This window comes from Leucoraja erinacea, chromosome 23, assembly GCF_028641065.1.
Source record: "Leucoraja erinacea ecotype New England chromosome 23, Leri_hhj_1, whole genome shotgun sequence".
In the NCBI taxonomy this organism is placed as follows: Eukaryota; Metazoa; Chordata; class Chondrichthyes; order Rajiformes; family Rajidae; genus Leucoraja; species Leucoraja erinaceus.
Genome location: NC_073399.1, coordinates 35,205,733 through 35,222,925, shown reverse-complemented (window position 1 = coordinate 35,222,925; position 17,193 = coordinate 35,205,733). Strand labels below are relative to the sequence as shown.

At 55.2% G+C, this 17,193-nt stretch overlaps 1 protein-coding gene across 1 annotated transcript; it reads left to right on the top strand.

Moving 5' to 3' along the window:
• Window positions 1-1,791: 1,791 nt before the first annotated feature.
• On the top strand, window positions 1,792-16,626 carry scpep1 (serine carboxypeptidase 1). The gene is given in 14 exon segments (XM_055654310.1): window positions 1,792-1,914; window positions 4,274-4,395; window positions 4,718-4,807; window positions 5,225-5,380; window positions 6,072-6,128; window positions 6,130-6,147; window positions 6,524-6,593; window positions 6,780-6,817; window positions 6,947-7,075; window positions 8,260-8,380; window positions 14,378-14,490; window positions 15,444-15,582; window positions 16,161-16,324; window positions 16,449-16,626. Coding segments are annotated over 14 exon segments (1,341 nt in total). The 5' UTR covers window positions 1,792-1,856; the 3' UTR covers window positions 16,515-16,626.
• The last annotated feature ends 567 nt before the right edge of the window (window positions 16,627-17,193 follow it).

Here is a 17,193-nt window from a genome sequence, read left to right as displayed (position 1 = left end):
ACTCCTGGAGCAACGCTGGGGCTTGTGTGTGAATGATCCATCAGTCGGTGCATGAGACACTAACGTCAATTTGTATTTGAGCCACAAAGCTGTGCAGCAGGAAACAGGCCCTTCGGCCGACTTGTCCATGCTAACCATGTTGGTGTCTTGGGCTAGTCCCGTTTCCCTGCATTTGACCCATGGCCCTGGAAACCCTCCCTGTCCAATATATGTCCAAATGTATTTTAAAAGTCAAAATTGCATCCACGTCTATAGTTAACGTTGGCAGTTCATTCCAGATGTGGACTCCCCTCTGAGTGAAACTGAGGTCCCTGAGTGAGGTTCCTTTTAAATCTCTTCCGTCTCATCTTCAGCTTATGCCCTCTGCTTTTAGAACCCTCTACCCTGAGGAACAGACTGAGCGTTCACCTTATCTGTGCCCTTCGTGATCTTGTACCTCAATACGGCCGAACCCCCCCCCCCCCCCCCCACCCCCCCCCCCCCCCACCCACCCCACCCACCCCAGTCTCCCACGACCCATAGAGAAAGGGTCTGAGGGCAGACTGTCCATCCCAACCCCTCGAGCCCAGGCATCTCCGTCACTCGAGCTGCACCTAGTGCTCCAGGTGTGGTCTCACCACCGACGTACACCTGCACCGTGATGTCCCAATCCTAGCCCACCCTACCTGAGTGGCCTTTGTTAGGCACCCGAGCGCTTGTTCCACCACACTCTCCCGGGCTCCACCATTGACAGTGTCAGGCCTGCCATGGCGTGACACGTTTGTCAGAGTTAAACTCTATTTGCCATTCCTTGGCCCACCTTTCCTTGTTGCAGACTCAGATGTCCAGTGTCCGCCAATGTTGGACGCATCTGCATATTTACCAACGACGTTGACGACATTGTCATCCAACTTGTTAATGGACACATCACCTGAACTGCTGCCTACCTCATTGGTGACCCTCGGACTATCTTTGATCAGTGTTTGCTGGCTTTGCCTTGCATTGAGCAGTTCTCTAATCGTGTATCGGTCACTGTAAATACATCGATTGTAATCATGTGTTGGCTTTCCGCTGACATGGAACAAAAGCTGGTGACTGAATCTCGGAGCACGTCACAATGAACGGCACTGACCCGACCCTGGAGCACTGGTCACTGGGTCAATCAGTAACACCCTCTGCAAAGGGATGAAACTGGTGGCCGCTTCTCCGGGGTTGGAGTCACGGACACGCGGGGCAGAGACTAAGACACGCGGGGCAGCGACTAACACACGCGGCGCAGCGACTAATATCCTTTCTCCAAAGCCCTTGGCAATAAAAACCAACTCGCCATTTACTTAACCGCTTAATCAATCTACGGGAACGGTTTCGGCCCGAAATGTCGCCTATTTCCTTCGCTCCATAGATGCTGCCTCACCCGCTGAGTTTCTCCAGCACTTTTGTCTACCGACGGATATGTGTGAGTGTGTTTGTGAGTGAGTGAGTGCGTATGGGGGAGGTGGGGAGGGGGGGAGATGGGGTGGGGGATGGGGAGGGGGGTTGGGGGAGGGGAGATGGGGAGGGGAGGGGATGGGGAGGTGGAGGGGGGGGGGATGTTGCTCGGACAGACTAAGTGAAGCGGGAGCCATAAGCCGACACTGTGTAACATCTGCAGACGGAGCAGACGGAGTCAGGGTCAAAGACGCGATAACAAAAGGCTCCAGGATGTTCTTGAAAGAGGGAAGCGAGATAATAAAGTGTGGGAAGGTCGTGAAGTAAATATCTGGCCTCAGCCTCGGCTCCAGCGGGACCGGCATCGCCGCTAGTGCAGGCGGGGCAAGGGAGGGGTTTAGGGGGGGCAGAGGGTGGTGTGGAGGAGGAGCCATCGGTGCGGAACCGGGATGGAGTGGATGCGAGCGGCGGTGCTGTTGCTGTCGCTGTCCGGCGGCCTAGTGGCCGGTGAGTGACCCCTCGTCCCTCTCTTCTCTCTCCTCCCCCCCGTCCCACTCTCTCTCCCCCCCGTCTCTCCTCTTCCCCCCGTCTCTCCCCGTCTCTCCTCCGTCTCTCTCCCCCCCGTCTCTCTCTCTCTCCCCCCCCCGTCCCCTCTCCCTCTCTCTCTCCCCCCCCCGTCCTCTCTCCCCCCGTCTCTCTCTCCCCCCCGTCCCCCCCCCCCCGTCCCTCTCTCTCTCCCCCCCGTCTCTCTCCCCCCCCCTCTCTCTCTCATCCCCCCTCTCCCTCCCCTCTCTCTCCCCCCCCCGTCTCTCCCCCCCCCGTCCCTCTCCCCCCGTCCCCCCCCCCGTCCCCTCCCCCCCGTCTCTCCCCCCCCCCCCCCCCCCCCCCCCGTCTCTCTCCCCCCGTCTCTCCCCCCCCCCCCCCCCCCCGTCTCTCCCCCCCGTCTCTCCCCCCCGTCCTCTCCCCCCCCCCGTCCCCCCCCCGTCTCTCCCCCCCGTCTCTCCTCCTCTCCCCCCCCCGTCCCTCTCCCCCCCAGTCTCTAACCCCCCCCCCCCCCCAGCAGCGACCGCCGAACCGTCAACTTCTCCTTGGGAATTTCCGGGTGTCGGGAGCGCGCCTCCCCCGCTCCGTGCGCGCGCCTCCCGCCGCCCTCCCCAACACCGAGGGGGAGCGACAGACGGCGCGCCCCCTCTCTCCCGTACAGCACGACAACAGGCCCTTCGGCCCACAGTGGCCGTGCTGGACATGGCGCCAAGTGAAACTAATCTCTCCTCTGCCAGCACGTGGTCCATATCCATGCGCCTAAACCCCCCCTAGACGCCACTCTCTTGTCTGTCTGTCTGTCTCCACCCCCCCCCCCCCCCCCCCCCACACACCCTTTAAACTTTCCTCCACTCACCTCCAAGCCATGCACTGACCCCTGGGCACTGACCCCTGGGCACTGACCCCGGCACTGGGCACTGACCCCGTCACTGGGCACTGACTCCTGGGCACTGGGCAAATGTGTTCCTTCTCTGTGCCGCTCATCATTTTATACACTTCCATCTGCTCTCCCCTCAACCTGTATCCAAGTCTGTTCAACATCTCCGTGTAGCTACTATCCTCTAATCCAGGCATCAAACACAAAACGCTGGAGTAACTCAGCGGGACGGGCAGCATCTCTGGAGAGAAGGAATGGGTGACGTTTCGGGTCGAGACCTTTCTTCAGAAACCTTCTCTGCACCCTCTCCAAAGCCTCCACGTCCTTCCACAAAGTCCGATCCTAAACGTCACCTATCCATGTTCTCCACATATGCTGCCTGACCCGCTGAGTTACTCCAGCACTCTGTGAAACGACACCTATCCATGTTCTCCACAGATGCTGCCTGACCCGCTGAGTTACTCCAGCACTCTGTGAAACGACACCTATCCATGTTCTCCACAGATGCTGCCTGACCCGCTGAGTTATGGTGCAGCAGCATCTATGGAGCTAAGGAAATAGGCAACGTTTCGGGCCGAAACCCTTCTGGAAATAGGCAACGTTTCGGGCCAAAACCCGGAAGGGTTTCGGCCCGAAACGTTACCTATTTCCTTAGCTCCATAGATGCTGCTGCACCCGCTGAGTTACTCCAGCACTCTGTGAAACGTCACCTATCCATGTTCTCCACAGATGCTGCCTGACCCGCTGAGTTACTCCATCGTCACGACAAACCACGCCTTCACCGCGGCCCGAGCAAAGTCCGCTCTCATCTCTAGGTAACCCGGGATAGATCCCGTCAGCTCATAGAAACATAGACAATAGGTGCAGGAGGAGGCCATTCGGCCCTTCGAGCCTGCACCGCCATTCAATATGATCATGGCTGATCATCCACAATCAGTACCCAGTTCCTGCTTTCTCACCGCATCCCATGATTCCGTTAGTCATAAGAGCTAAATCTATCTCTCTCTTGAAAACATCCAGTGAATCGGCCTCCACTGCTTCTGTGGCAGAGAATTCCACAGATTCACAACTCTCTGGGTGAAAGATGTTTTCCTCATCTCAGCTCGTGGCCATTTATCCAGTCCCAGTCCCTCATCTTCCCTAGTTCCTGTCGCCCCTTGCTCTGTCCCCCCAGCGGTCACACTGACCATATCTGTGTCCCCCCCCCCCTCCCACTGCCCCCCCTCACTGTCCCCCTCTCCCTCACTGTCCCCCTCTCCCCACACTGTCTCCCCTTCACCCCCCCCCCCTCACTGTCCCCCTCTCCCTCACTGTCCCCCCCTCTTCATTCCCCTTCACTGCCCCCCCCCTTCACTGCCCCCCTCCTTCAGCCCCCCAAGGCCCCTTCCCTCGTTGTCTCTCCCCTCCCTAACTGTCTCCCCCCCCCCCCCCCCCCCCGTTGTACAGGTCGGGCGGCCCGGGCCGGTGAGGACTGGGGATACGTGTCGGTGCGGGACGGGGCGAACCTGTTCTGGTGGCTGTACCCGGCGGCGGGGAATTCGTCCGCTCCCCTTGTCCTCTGGTTGCAGGTACTGGTGGGGGGGGGGGGGGGGGGGCATGGAATGGAATGGCAAGGGCGGGGGGGGGATAGGGTCGATGGGGGGGGGAGTGGCGGGGGGGGGTTGGGATGGGGGGGGGGGGAATGGCAAGGGGGGGATAGGGGCAAGGGCGGGGGGGGCGATAGGGTCGATGGGGGGGGGGGGGGGTGGAGGGGGGCGGGTGAGGGGGAGGTTGCCTGGGCCGGTTCGATGGGCTCCGGCTGCTGTTTTTCTGGTCTGGTGACCGGGGTGGGTGCAGGGTGGGGCCGGGGTGACCTCCATCCTCAAGCTGACCCCTCTTCTCCCCCCTCAGGGCGGCCCGGGAGGTTCCAGCTGCGGATACGGGAACTTCGAGGAGATTGGGCCGCTGGACGTGGATCTGAAGCCCCGGGAGTTCACGTGGGTAAGGCGAGGCGAGGCGGCCCGGACACTGGGCGGTGGGGGGGGGGGGGTACAACAGTCCAACCCACTCCGCCCCATCCATGTTCATCATCATCTCAGCCCCCCCCCCCCCCCCCCCCCCCCCGGGGAACCAACACGACCTCTCCCCGTCACGGAAACTCTCCGATACAACGGGCTCCCTCCCGTCGCTTCCTCATCCGTCGGCAGCCGGTGACCAGGGGCCCGAGGCCCTGTGTGTGGTCAGTGTGTGTGTGCCCTGTGTGTGTGGTCAGTGTGTGTGTGTGGTCGGTGTGTGTGTGTGTGGTCGGTGTGAGTGTGTGTGGTCAGTGTGTGTGTGTGTGGTCGGTGTGAGTGTGTGTGGTCAGTGCGTTTGGTCACTTGGTGGTGGTCAATGTGCCCACTCTCTCCCCACGGACAGGCCGGAGGGGTCAACCTGCTGTTTGTGGACAGTCCGGTGGGCGCGGGCTTCAGCTACACCACGGACAGCGGCGCCTTCGCGCGGAACCTCAGCACAGCGGCCCGTGACACCGTGTTTCTGCTCGACGCCTTGTTCCGCAGCAAACCGCTCCTGCAGGTACAGGGGGGGGGTAAAGGGAATAATGGTTAGTGCAAGATAAAGTCAATGCAAGTCTGATGAAGGATAGTGCGCGGGTCATTGAGGGGGATATCACAGCAGCCGGGAAGTGAAACTGTCCCTGAATGTGGAGTGTATGTGCGTTGGTTTTCACATTTCTGTGCCTGTTGCCCGGTGGGAGAGGGGAGAGGGGTCAAGAGGGAGTGGCCGGAATGCTGTGGCCTTGTCGAGGCAGAGCGAGGTGTAGATGGAGGCGGTGGATGGAAGGGAGGTTGGGTTTGTGGCCGCGTCCATGATTCCCACGGCATTAGGTGGAGGGGATGCCGGGGTCAGGGGTCGGTGCTGGGGTTAGTGCCGGGGTCAGGGGTCAGTGCCGGGGTCAGGGGGTCGTGGGTCGGTTCAGGGGTTTCAGGGGTCGGTGCCGGGGTCAGGGGTCGGTGCCAGGGTCAGGGGTCGGTGCCGGGGTCAGGGGTCGGTGCCGGGGTCAGGGGTCGGTGCCGGGGTCAGGTCACCGGGGGTCGGGGTCGGTGCCGGGGTCGGTGCCGGGGTCAGGTCAGGGGTCGGTGCAGGGGTCAGGGGTCGGTGCCGGGGTCAGGTCAGGGGTCGGTGCCAGGGTCAGGGGTTGGTGCCAGGGTCGGGGTCAGGGGTCGGTGCCGGGGTCAGGGGTCAGTGACCACCGCTCTCTCCCCAGGAGGTTCCGTTCTACATCTTTGCCGAGTCATACGGCGGGAAATTGGCGGCGGCCATTGGGACTGGAGCTCGTGAAGGTGAGGGGGGGTTATAGTGTGGGGGGGGGAGGGGTTGGGGTGGGGGGGGGTAGTGTGTGTGGGGTGGGTGTGTGGGGGGGGGTTATAGTGTGGGGGGGGTGGGGGGGGGGGGGTGGGAGGGGGGGGGTGGGGGGGGGTAGAGTGTGTGTGGGGGGGGGTTATAGTGTGGGGGGGGGTTATAGTGTGGGGGGGGGTAGAGTGTGTGTGGGGGGGGTTATAGTGTGGGGGGGTTATAGTGTGGGGGGGGTAGAGTGTGTGTGTGTGGGGGGTTGGGGTGGGGGGGGGAGGGGTTGGGGTGGGGGGGGTAGAGTGTGTGTGTGTGGGGGGGGGGGGGGGGTTGGGCAGCAGCCGCCGTGACCCCCCGCATCTCCCACAGGCCGCGCCGCGCCGGGTCAAGTGTCGTCTCGCTGGCGTTGCCCTCGGCGACTCGTGGATCTCCCCCCTGGGTACGTGGGGGGGGGGGGGGGGGGGGGTTTGGGGAAGTGGGGGTGTGGGCGGGAGGGGGAGGGGGCGAGAGGGTGGGGCAGTGGGACAGGGTCAGGTGAAGAGTGGAACAGATTGGGGATGGTTGGGGATGGGTGAGGGGGGCTTTCTCTCCCCCCCCCCCCTGATGACGCTGCCTGTTCCCACAGACTCGGTGCTGTCCTGGGGCCCTTACCTGCACAGCACGGTGAGTAGTGGACCCCCACGCCCCGCCCCCCTCCCCCCAGTCTGACCCCCACCGGCCTCTGACCCCTTTCCCTCAACCAGTCCTCACCCCTCCAGCCCATCTGACCTCCTGTCTCTCCGTCCCCCACAGTCGCTGCTCGATGACCTGGGTCTGGCGGAGGTCAGCGCTGCTGCGGCCAAGGTCCAGGCGGCCGTTGAGGGCGGGGACTACCTGACCGCCACCCGCCTGTGGGCCGAGACCGAGAGCATCGTGGAGAGGGTGAGGAGGGCGAGGGGGGGGGGGGGGGGGGTAAGTGGGGCCTGTTACTGTTTGTCATCTACATCAATGATTTGGATGAGAACATACAGGGCAAGATTAGCACGTTTGCTGATACAAAAGTGAGCAGTTTTACAGATAGTGAAGATGGTTGTGAACGATTGCAGCAGGATCTGGATCGATTGGCCAGGTGGGCGGAGGAATAGTTGATGGGATTTAATACAGACAAGTGTGAGGTCTTGCATTTTGGGGCATCGAACAAGGGCAGGACCTACACAGTGAATGGTCGGCCTCTGGGTAGTGTTGTAGAGCAGAGGGATCTAGGAGTACAGGTGCATGGTTCCTTGAAGGTCGAGACACAGGTGATAAGGTGGTCAAAAAGGCTATTGGCACTTTGGCCTTCATCAGTCAGAGTATTGAGTATAGAAGTTGGGAGGTCATGTTGCAGTTGTACAAGACGTTGGCGAGACCACATTTGGAATATTGTGTTCAGTTCTGGGCACCGTGTTATAGGAAAGATATTGTCAAGCTTGAAAGGGTTCAGAAAAGATTTACCAGGATGTTGCCAGGACTAGAGGGTGTGAGCTATAGGGAGAGATTGAGTAGGCTGGGTCTCTATTCCATGGAGCGCAGGAGGATGAGGGGAGATTTTATAGAGATATATATGAGAGAATCATGAGAGGAATAGATCGGGTGGATGCACAGAGTCTCTTGCCCAGAGTAGGGGAATCGAGGACCAGAGGACATAAGTTCAAGGTGAAGGGGAAAAGATTTAATAGGAATCCGAGGGGTAACTTTTCCACACAAAGGATGATGGGTGTCTGGAACAAGCTGCCAGAGGAGGTAGATGAGGCTGGGACTATCGTAACATCTGAGAAACATTTAGACAGGTACATGGATCGGACGGGTTTGGAGGGATATGGACCAAAGGCGGGCAGGTGGGACTAGTGTAGATGGGACATGTTGGTCAGTGTGGGCAGGTTGGCCGGACCTCTGCCTTGGAGGGGTTGCTGTCCATTGGGGGGAGGGGAAGGTGGGGTGGGGGAGGGGGAGGGTAATGTGTGTTGGGGAGGGGAAGGGGGGTTGGGGGAAGGGGGGAGGTGGGGGTGGGGGTTGGTGAGGGGAGGGGGGTTCGGAGGGGGGAGAGGATGATCTCTGACCCCTCCATAACCCCGTGCTTCCCACAGTGCACGGACGGTGTGAACTTTTACAACATCCTGAATGGCCGCAAGGCAGCGGTCAGCGAAGATGATGGGGTCAGCGACGGGGTCAGCGCCAGTCCCGGCCTCGTACACGGTGCCCCACTGGGTCAGTGTGAGGGGGGGGGGGGGGGGTCGGGGGTGTGGGGGGGGGGGGGTGGGTGAAGAGTGCGGGGGGGGGGTGTGGGGGGGGGGGTGGGTGAAGAGTGCGGGGTGGGGTGTGGGGGGGGGGGGGTGAAGAGTGCGGGGTGGGGTGGGGTGTGGGGGGGGGGGTGTTTGGGTATTGGAGTTCAGGGTTATCAGGGTCAGTTTATCGGGGTGTGGAGGTTTGAGGTACGGTGCTGGGGGTCAAGGGTTATCAGGGTGCTGGGGGTCAAGGTGTAAGACTGGTAACGTTGGGGGCACGGGAGGGTCAGGGCATTTTCAGGGTACCAAGGGGTCGGGGGTTTAAGGTTGTCGGGGTTACCAGGCTGGGGGGGGGCAGGGGTTTCCGGGGTGTTAGGGGTTGCAGGGGGTCGGGGGTTACCTGCAGGGTTGGTGTGTCAAGGGTCGGGGGTTACCGAAGGTCGAGGGTTACTGAGGGGTATTATTATCTCAATGGGGTTAGGTTAGGTAAGGGGGAGGTACAGCGAGACCCGGGTGTCCTTGTACACCGGTCACTGAAAGTTGGCGTGCAGGTACAGCAGGCAGTGAAGAAAGCTAATGGAATGTTGGCCTTCATAACAAGAGGATTTCAGTATAGGAGTAAAGAGGTTCTTCTGCAGTTGTTTAGGGCTCTGGTGAGACCACATCTGGGGTATTGTGTACAGTTTTGGTCTCCTAATTTGAGGAAGGACATCCTTGTGATTGAAGCAGTGCAGCGTAGGTTCACGAGATTGATCCCTGGGATGGCTGGATTGAAAATTATTATTATTATTATTAAAGCTTTATTTCAGACACAGGTCCATATACACATCAAACAGTACAAAGAATTACAAAGATACATTAAGAAATTGCATATTAGCCTAAAATATATATAAGCTATTGCACCAATGCTGTCTTAGCCTAGAAGTGAATCTATAGCAGCTTTACAGAGGGCTGACTAAGGCTTCAATTATGTGGTTCTCTGACTTGTCCAGGCGACACATAAAACTAAACATCAGCTGTCTTAAGAGTGCCTCACAGGTTGGCACTCTAGTGGACACAAACAATTGACTGGCGCTATGCCACCTAGGGACACGAAGTAGCAACCTCATTGCATCATTGTATGCTACCTTAAGCCTCTGCATACTCTTTTTCTTATACTTAGACCACAATTGAGCAGTATATAACGGTGTGATGTAGGTTCTGAACAGGGAACACTTCACATGGTCAGAGCACATATAAAACTTCCTTATAAGCATGTTGGCTTGATGATAAATTTTACAGCGCTGTCGGTAGAGGTCTTTGTCATCCTTCCAGTCATCAGATATGACATGACCTAAGTATTTAATTTCCTCACACACTGCAAGAGGACTGTCTGACAAATAAAAGGTCGGAAAAGTTGATTCCCTGTCCTCAGCGCTTCTAACTACCATTATGCGGCTTTTCTTAGCGTTATACTTTATGTCATAATCAAGGCCATACTGAGAGCACACCTTCAGCATCTGCTGCAGCCCAGCACTATATGGACAGAGCAGGACCAGGTTGTCTGCATACATCAGATGATTAACAATAGTGTTGCCCACAAGACAGCCAGTTTTTAACCTATTTAACTGATTTGACAATTCGTCCATATAAACATTAAATAAAATAGGAGACAAAATTCCTCCTTGCCGCACTCCGTTACTAACACAGAATGGAGCAGATACAACATTGTCCCATTTAACCTGATACGTTTGATGGGCCTACCCAAAACACTAAAATTCTCACTAAGAATTTAGGGGCACCTCTATTTAGCAATTTTACAAACAATTGTTCATGATTAATTCTATCAAATGCCTTGGACGCATCAATAAAACATAAAAATACAGATGAATTCAGGCTCGAGTACCTGAACACAATCTCTTTAAGAGCATAGATACACAGGTCAGTTCCATGCTTTCTTTTGAACCCAAACTGATTGTCATTAGTAAGGACATACATTTCTAGCTTTGTCAACAGTATTCTCTCCAGTACTTTAGATAAGATACTGGCTAATGCAATAGGTCGGTAATTATCAATACTGTTGAGCCTACCAGCCTTATCTTTAATCACAGGCACTAACATTACAGACATAATATCATTTGGCAAGACACCATGAACCAAACAACCATTAAAGCACATGGAAAGCAAGGGGCAGAGCTTATAGCTGGCATATTTTAGATGTTCTGCAGTAATGCAGTCCATACCACAGGCTTTGTTGTTATCCAACATGTTAATGGCATCATAGACATCAACTGCCCTAACTACCATATCTACAGAGAGATTAATATGTTCATGATTGATTCTAACTGGGTTACTTTTAACACAGTTAAAAAGGTTACAGTAGTGCTCACGCCAACTCTCAGCTGTTTTTTCTGGGCTACTAACACCTTCAATGTCAGACGGTAGGGGTGTTTTGCTGTTATTCATTACTCTGGCTTGTATTCACTGGAGTTTAGAAGGATGAGGGGATATCTTATAGAAACATATAAAATTATAAATGGACTGGACAAGCTAGATGCAGGAAAAATGTTCCCAATGTTGGGCGAGTCCAGAACCAGGGGCCACAGTCTTAGAATAAAGGGGAGGTCATGTAAGACTGAGGTGAGAAAAAGCATTTTCACCCAGAGAGTTGTGAATTTATGGAATTCCCTGCCACAGAGGGCAGTGGAGGCCAAGTCACTGGATGGATTTAAGAGAGAGTTAGATAGAGTTCTAGGGGCTAGTGGAGGTTATGGGCGAAGGCAGGCACGGGTTATTGATAGGGGACGATCAGCCATGATCACAATGAATGGCGGTGCTGGCTTGAAGTGCTAGAGCTGTCGGGGAGGATTTGAACTAATGTGGCAGGGGGATGGGAGCATGAGCAGAGAGACAGAGGGGTGTAAAATGAGGGTAGAAGCAATAGGTAGCAAGGTGAAAAGTAAACGTGGCAGGCAGACAAAACCAGGGCAAAAATTGAAAAGGGCCACTTTTCAACATAATTGTATAAGGGGTAAGACAGTTGTAAAAACAAGCCTGGAGGCTTTGTGTCTCAATGCAAGGAGTATTCGTAATAAGGTGGATGAGTTGAACGTGCAGATAGCTATTGATGACAATGATTTAGTTGGGATCACGGAGACATGGCTCCAGGGTGACCAAGGCTGGGAGCTGAACATCCAGGGATATTCAATATTCAGGAGGGATAGACAGAAAGGAAAAGGAGGTGGGGTAGCGTTGCTGGTTAGAGAGGGGATTAATGCAATAGAAAGGAAGCACATTAGCTTTGAGGATGTGGAATCGATATGGGTAGAGCTGCGAAACACTAAGGGGCAGAAAACGCTAGTGGGAGTTGTGTACAGGCCACCTAACAGTAGTAGTGGAGTTGGGGATGGCATCAAACAGGAAATTAGAAATGCGTGCAACAAAGGTAAAACAGTTATAATGGGTGACTTCAATCTACATATAGATTGGGTGAATCAAATTGGCAGGGGTGCTGAGGAAGAGGATTTCTTGGAATGTATGCGGGATAGTTTTCTAAACCAACATGTAGAGGAACCAACGAGAGAGCAGGCTATTCTAGACTGGTTATTGAGTAATGAGGAAGGGTTAGTTAGCAGCCTTGTTGTACGTGGCCCCTTGGGCAAGAGTGACCATAATATGGTTGAGTTCTTCGTTAGGATGGAGAGTGACATTGTTAATTCAGAAACAAAGGTTCTGAACTTAAAGAAAGGTAACTTTGAGGGTATGAGATGTGAATTGGCCAATATTGACTGGCAATTGATTCTTAAATGGTTGACGGTGGATATGCAATGGAAGGCATTTAAAGACTGCATGGATGAACTACAACAATTGTTCATCCCAGTTTGGCAAAGGAATAAATCAGGGAAGGTAGTGCATCCGTGGATAACAAGGGAAATCAGGGATAGTATCAAAACAAAAGATGAAGCATACAAATTAGGCAGAAAAAGCAGCCTACCAGAGGACTGGGAGAAATTCAGAGTCCAGCAGAGGAGGACAAATGGCTTAATTAGGAAAGGGAAAATAGATTATGAAAGAAAACTGGCAGGGAACATAAAAACTGACTGTAAAAGCTTTTATAGATATGTGAAGAGAAAGAGATTAGTTAAAACAAATGTGGGTCCCTTGCAGTCAGAAACAGGTGAATTGATTATGGGGAACAAGGACATGGCAGACCAATTGAATAACTACTTTGGTTCTGTCTTCACTAAGGAAGACATAAATAATCTGCCGGAAATAGCAGGGGACCAAGGGTCAAATGAGATGGAGGAACTGAGTGAAATCCAGGTTAGCCGGGAAGTGGTGTTAGGTAAATTGAATGGATTAAAGGCCGATAAATCCCCCGGGCCAGATAGGCTGCATCCCAGAGTACTTAAGGAAGTAGCCCCAGAAATAGTGGATGCATTAGTGATAATCTTTCAAAACTCTTTAGATTCTGGAGTAGTTCCTGAGGATTGGAGGGTAGCTAATGTAACCCCACTTTTTAAAAAGGGAGGGAGAGAGAAAACGGGGAATTACAGACCAGTTAGTCTAACATCGGTAGTGGGGAAAACTGTTAGAATCAGTTATTAAAGATGGGATAGCAGCACATTTGGAAAGTGGTGAAATCATTGGATTAAGTCAGCATGGATTTATGAAAGGTAAATCATGTCTGACGAATCTTATAGACTTTTTCGAGGATGTAACTAGTAGAGTGGATAAGGGAGAACCAGCGGATGCGTTATATCTGGACTTTCAGAAGGCTTTCGACAAGGTCCCACATAAGAGATTAGTATACAAACTTAAAGCACATGGCATTGGGGGTTCAGTATTGATGTGGATAGAGAACTGGCTGGCAGACAGGAAGCAAAGAGTAGGGGTAAATGGGTCCTTATCACAATGGCAGGCAGTGACTAGTGGGGTACCGCAAGGCTCAGTGCTGGGACCCCCAGCTAATTACAATATATATTAATGATTAGGATGAGGAAATTGAATGCAACATCTCCAAGTTTGCGGATGACACTAAGCTGGGGGGCAGTGTTAGCTGTGAGGAGGATGCTGGGAGACTGCAAGGTGACTTGGATAGGCTGGGTGAGTGGGCAAATGCATGGCAGATGCAGTATAATGTGGAGAAATGTGAGGTTATCCCCTTTGGTGGCAAAAACAGGAAAGTAGACTAATATCTAAATGGTGGCCGATTAGGAAAAGGGGAGATGCAACGAGACCTGGGTGTCATGGTACACCAGTCATTGAAAGTAGGCATGCAGTTGCAGCAGGCAGTGAAGAAAGCAAATGGTATGTTAGCATTCATAGCAAAAGGATTTGAGTATAGGAGCAGGGAGGTTCTACTGCAGTTGTACAGGGTCTTGGTGAGACCACACCTGGAGTATTGCGTACAGTTTTGGTCTCCTAATCTGAGGAAAGACATTCTTGCCATAGAGGGAGTACAGAGAAGGTTCACCAGACTGATTCCTGGGATGTCAGGACTTTCATATGAAGAAAGACTGGATGGACTCGGCTTGTACTCGCTAGAATTTAGAAGATTGAGGGGGGATCTTATAGAAACTTACAAAATTCTTAAGGGATTGGACAGGCTAGATGCAGGAAGATTGTTCCCGATGTTGGGGAAGTCCAGGCCAAGGGGTCACAGTTTAAGGATAAGAGGGAAATCTTTTAGGACCGAGATGAGGAAAACATTTTTCACACGGAGAGTGGTGAATCTGTGGAATTCTCTGCCACAGAGGGTAGTTGAGGCCAGTTCATTGGCTATATTTAAGAGGGAGTTAGATGTGGCCCTTGTGGCTAAAGGGATCAGGGGGTATGGAGAGAAGGCAGGTACAGGATACTGAGTTGGATGATCAGCCATGATCATATTGAATGGCGAATGGTGCAGGCTCGAAGGGCCGAATGGCCTCTACTCCTGCACCTGTTGTCGATGTTTCTATGGGTCAGGGGTTGCTCTACGTTGATGTGTTTCCTGTTCCAGTCGCGCTGTTCCAGCGACACGTGCGCCCCCTGCAGGCAGACCGCTTGGCCGCGCTCATGAACGGACCAATCAGAGCGAAGCTGAAGGTCATCCCTGACTTTGTGCAGTGGGGGAGGGGGATTGGGGGGGGGGGGGGGGGGGGAGTTGGGGTGGTGGTGGGGTGGGGGCAGGTGGGGCCAGAGTGTTCTGTAGTCATTGGTGATACACACTCGGGCAATTAAAGTACAATTGTGATGTGAGAGGAAACCGCAGCAGCCGAAGAAAACCCCACGCGGTCACAGAGAGAACGTGCAAACTCCGCGCAGGCAGCAACCGAGGCCAGGATCGAACCTGGGGTCTCTGGCGCTATGAGGCAGCGGCTCCACCCGCTGCGCCCCCTTGCTGCCGCAGCAGGAGATGGCGGGGTATTTGGGTGGGGGTCTCCCCGCGGTGTCTGGCGCTGGGGGAGGGGATCTGAGACTAACGCTGTCGTGTGTGTGTGTGTGTGTGTGTGTGTGTTTGTCTGTGTGTGTGTGTGTGTGTGTGTGTGTGTGTGTGTGTGTGTGTGTGTGTGTGTGTGTGTGTGTGTGTGTGTGTGTGTGTGTGTGTGTGTGTGTGTGTGTGTGTGTGTGTCTGTGTGTGTGTGTGTGTCTGTGTGTGTGTGTCTGTGTGTGTGTGTGTGTGTGTGTGTGTGTGTGTGTGTGTGTGTGTGTGTGTGTGTGTGTGTGTCTGTGTGTGTGTCTGTGTGTGTGTGTGTCTGTGTGTGTGTGTGTGTGTGTGTGTGTGTGTGTGTGTGTGTGTGTGTGTGTGTGTGTGTGTGTGTGTGTGTGTGTGTGTGTGTGTGTGTGTGTGTGTGTGTGTGTGTGTGTGTCTGTGTGTGTGTGTGTGTGTGTGTGTGTGTGTGTGTGTCTGTGTGTGTGTGTGTGTGTGTGTGTCTGTGTGTGTGTCTGTGTGTGTGTGTGTGTGTGTGTGTGTGTGTGTCTGTGTGTGTGTGTGTGTGTGTCTGTGTGTGTGTCTGTCTGTCTGTGTGTGTGTGTGTGTGTGTGTGTGTATGTGTGTGTGTGTGTGTGTGTGTGTCCCCGCTGCAGCCCAGTCGGAGCAGGTCTTTGCAAACATGGAGGGCGACTTCATGAAGCCGGTGACCGGGGTGGTGGACCGGCTGCTGGACGCTGGAGTCAACGTTACCGTCTACAACGGCCAGCTTGACCTCATCGTCGACACGCTGGGTGAGGGAGTGGACACGGGGACCGAACCACCAGCGGTTCAGTCCCGCCCCGACCGGCCCGTCCCACCCCCCCCGGACCATTCTCCCCCCCCCGACCAGCCCCCCCCCCCCCATCCCGACCGGCCCCCCCCCCTTCCCCAGATCAGTCCCCCCCCCCAGGCCAACAACCTGCCCCCCTCCCGTCACACACCGGGGTCAGCTGCCCCGAGATCTCCCCCATCCACCCGTGGATCGGGGTCTGTTCCTGAGGCTGTGGGAGTGGACACATGGGTCCAGTTGCCGTCTATTCCCCCCCCCCCCCAGCAGAAACTGCCCCTCTGTTGGGGGCGATGTCCACGGGGGGGGGGGGGGAGGAGCAGAGGGGGCAACGTGGCCTTGAACCTCCAATAGCCACTGCACTGGGGTGATGCTGGGAAATATTGAAATATTGACATCCTCTCTCTCTCTCTCTACCCCCCCCCCCCTCTCTACCCCCCCCTCTCTACCCCCCCCCTCTCTCTCTACCCCCTTCTCTCTCTCTATCTCTCACTCCCCCCCCCCTCTCTCTCTACCCCCCCCCCCCCCCCCCTTTCTCTACAGGGCAGGAGGCGTGGGTGCGTGGACTGACATGGCGAGGGTTGCCGGGTTACCTGCAGCAAAGATGGCGGCCACTCTACACCCGCTCCCGGCCCGGCACCACCGCCGCCTTCTACAAACAGCACCAGAACCTCGCCTTCCTCTGGGTGTTGAGAGCCGGTCACATGGTGAGTCCACTCCCCCCCCCGATCCCCGCTCCTACCCTGACGTTGACCGCAACCCCTGACCTCCACTCCGACTCGACCCCCTGACCCAGACCTTGACCCTGACCCCGATCCCTGTCTGTTGCAGGTGCCTGCTGACCAGGGGGAGATGGCGCTGCAGATGCTGCGGTTGGTGACGGACCCTCAGCACTGACCCTGGAGTTCCGCACGGACACCTCGAGGGGGGGGGTGGTCAGTGGGATGTGTGGTCACTCGGTCACTCAGTCACGGGCTGAGCACTGACCCCAGGAGCACGACTCGGGGGGGGGGGGGGGGGGGCTGGGCCGTTTGTCTAAAACTAACACACAACACATAATAATGTAAATAAATCATCGTATATTCTCAACATCACCGGTGCTGAGTCCATGATGTCCAGAGTCCGCGTGAAACCGCTCCAGGAATGTTGTGTGTGATATTGGTCTCCTGATATGAAGAAGGGACATTCTTGCTATTGAGGGAGTGCAGCGTAGGGGAACTCATGGAAACGTAAACAATTCTTTTGGACAGGCTAGATGCTGGAAAAATGTTCACCATGTTTGGGGGAGTCCAGAACCGGGGGTCACAGTTTAAGAATAAGGGGTAGGACATTTAGGACTGAGACGAAGAGAAGCTTTTTCACCCAGAGTTGTGAATCTGTGGAATTTTCTGCCTCAGAAGGTGGTGGAGGCCGATTCTCTGGATGTTTTCAAGAGAGAGTTAGATTCAGGAGAGGGGAGGGGGAGAGAGGAGGGGGAGGGGGGGAGAGGGGGAGGGAGGGGGGGGGGAGGGGAGAGAGAGGGGGGGAGGGGGGATGGGAAGAGAGGGGGGGGGGGAGGGAGGGGAGCAGAGAGAGG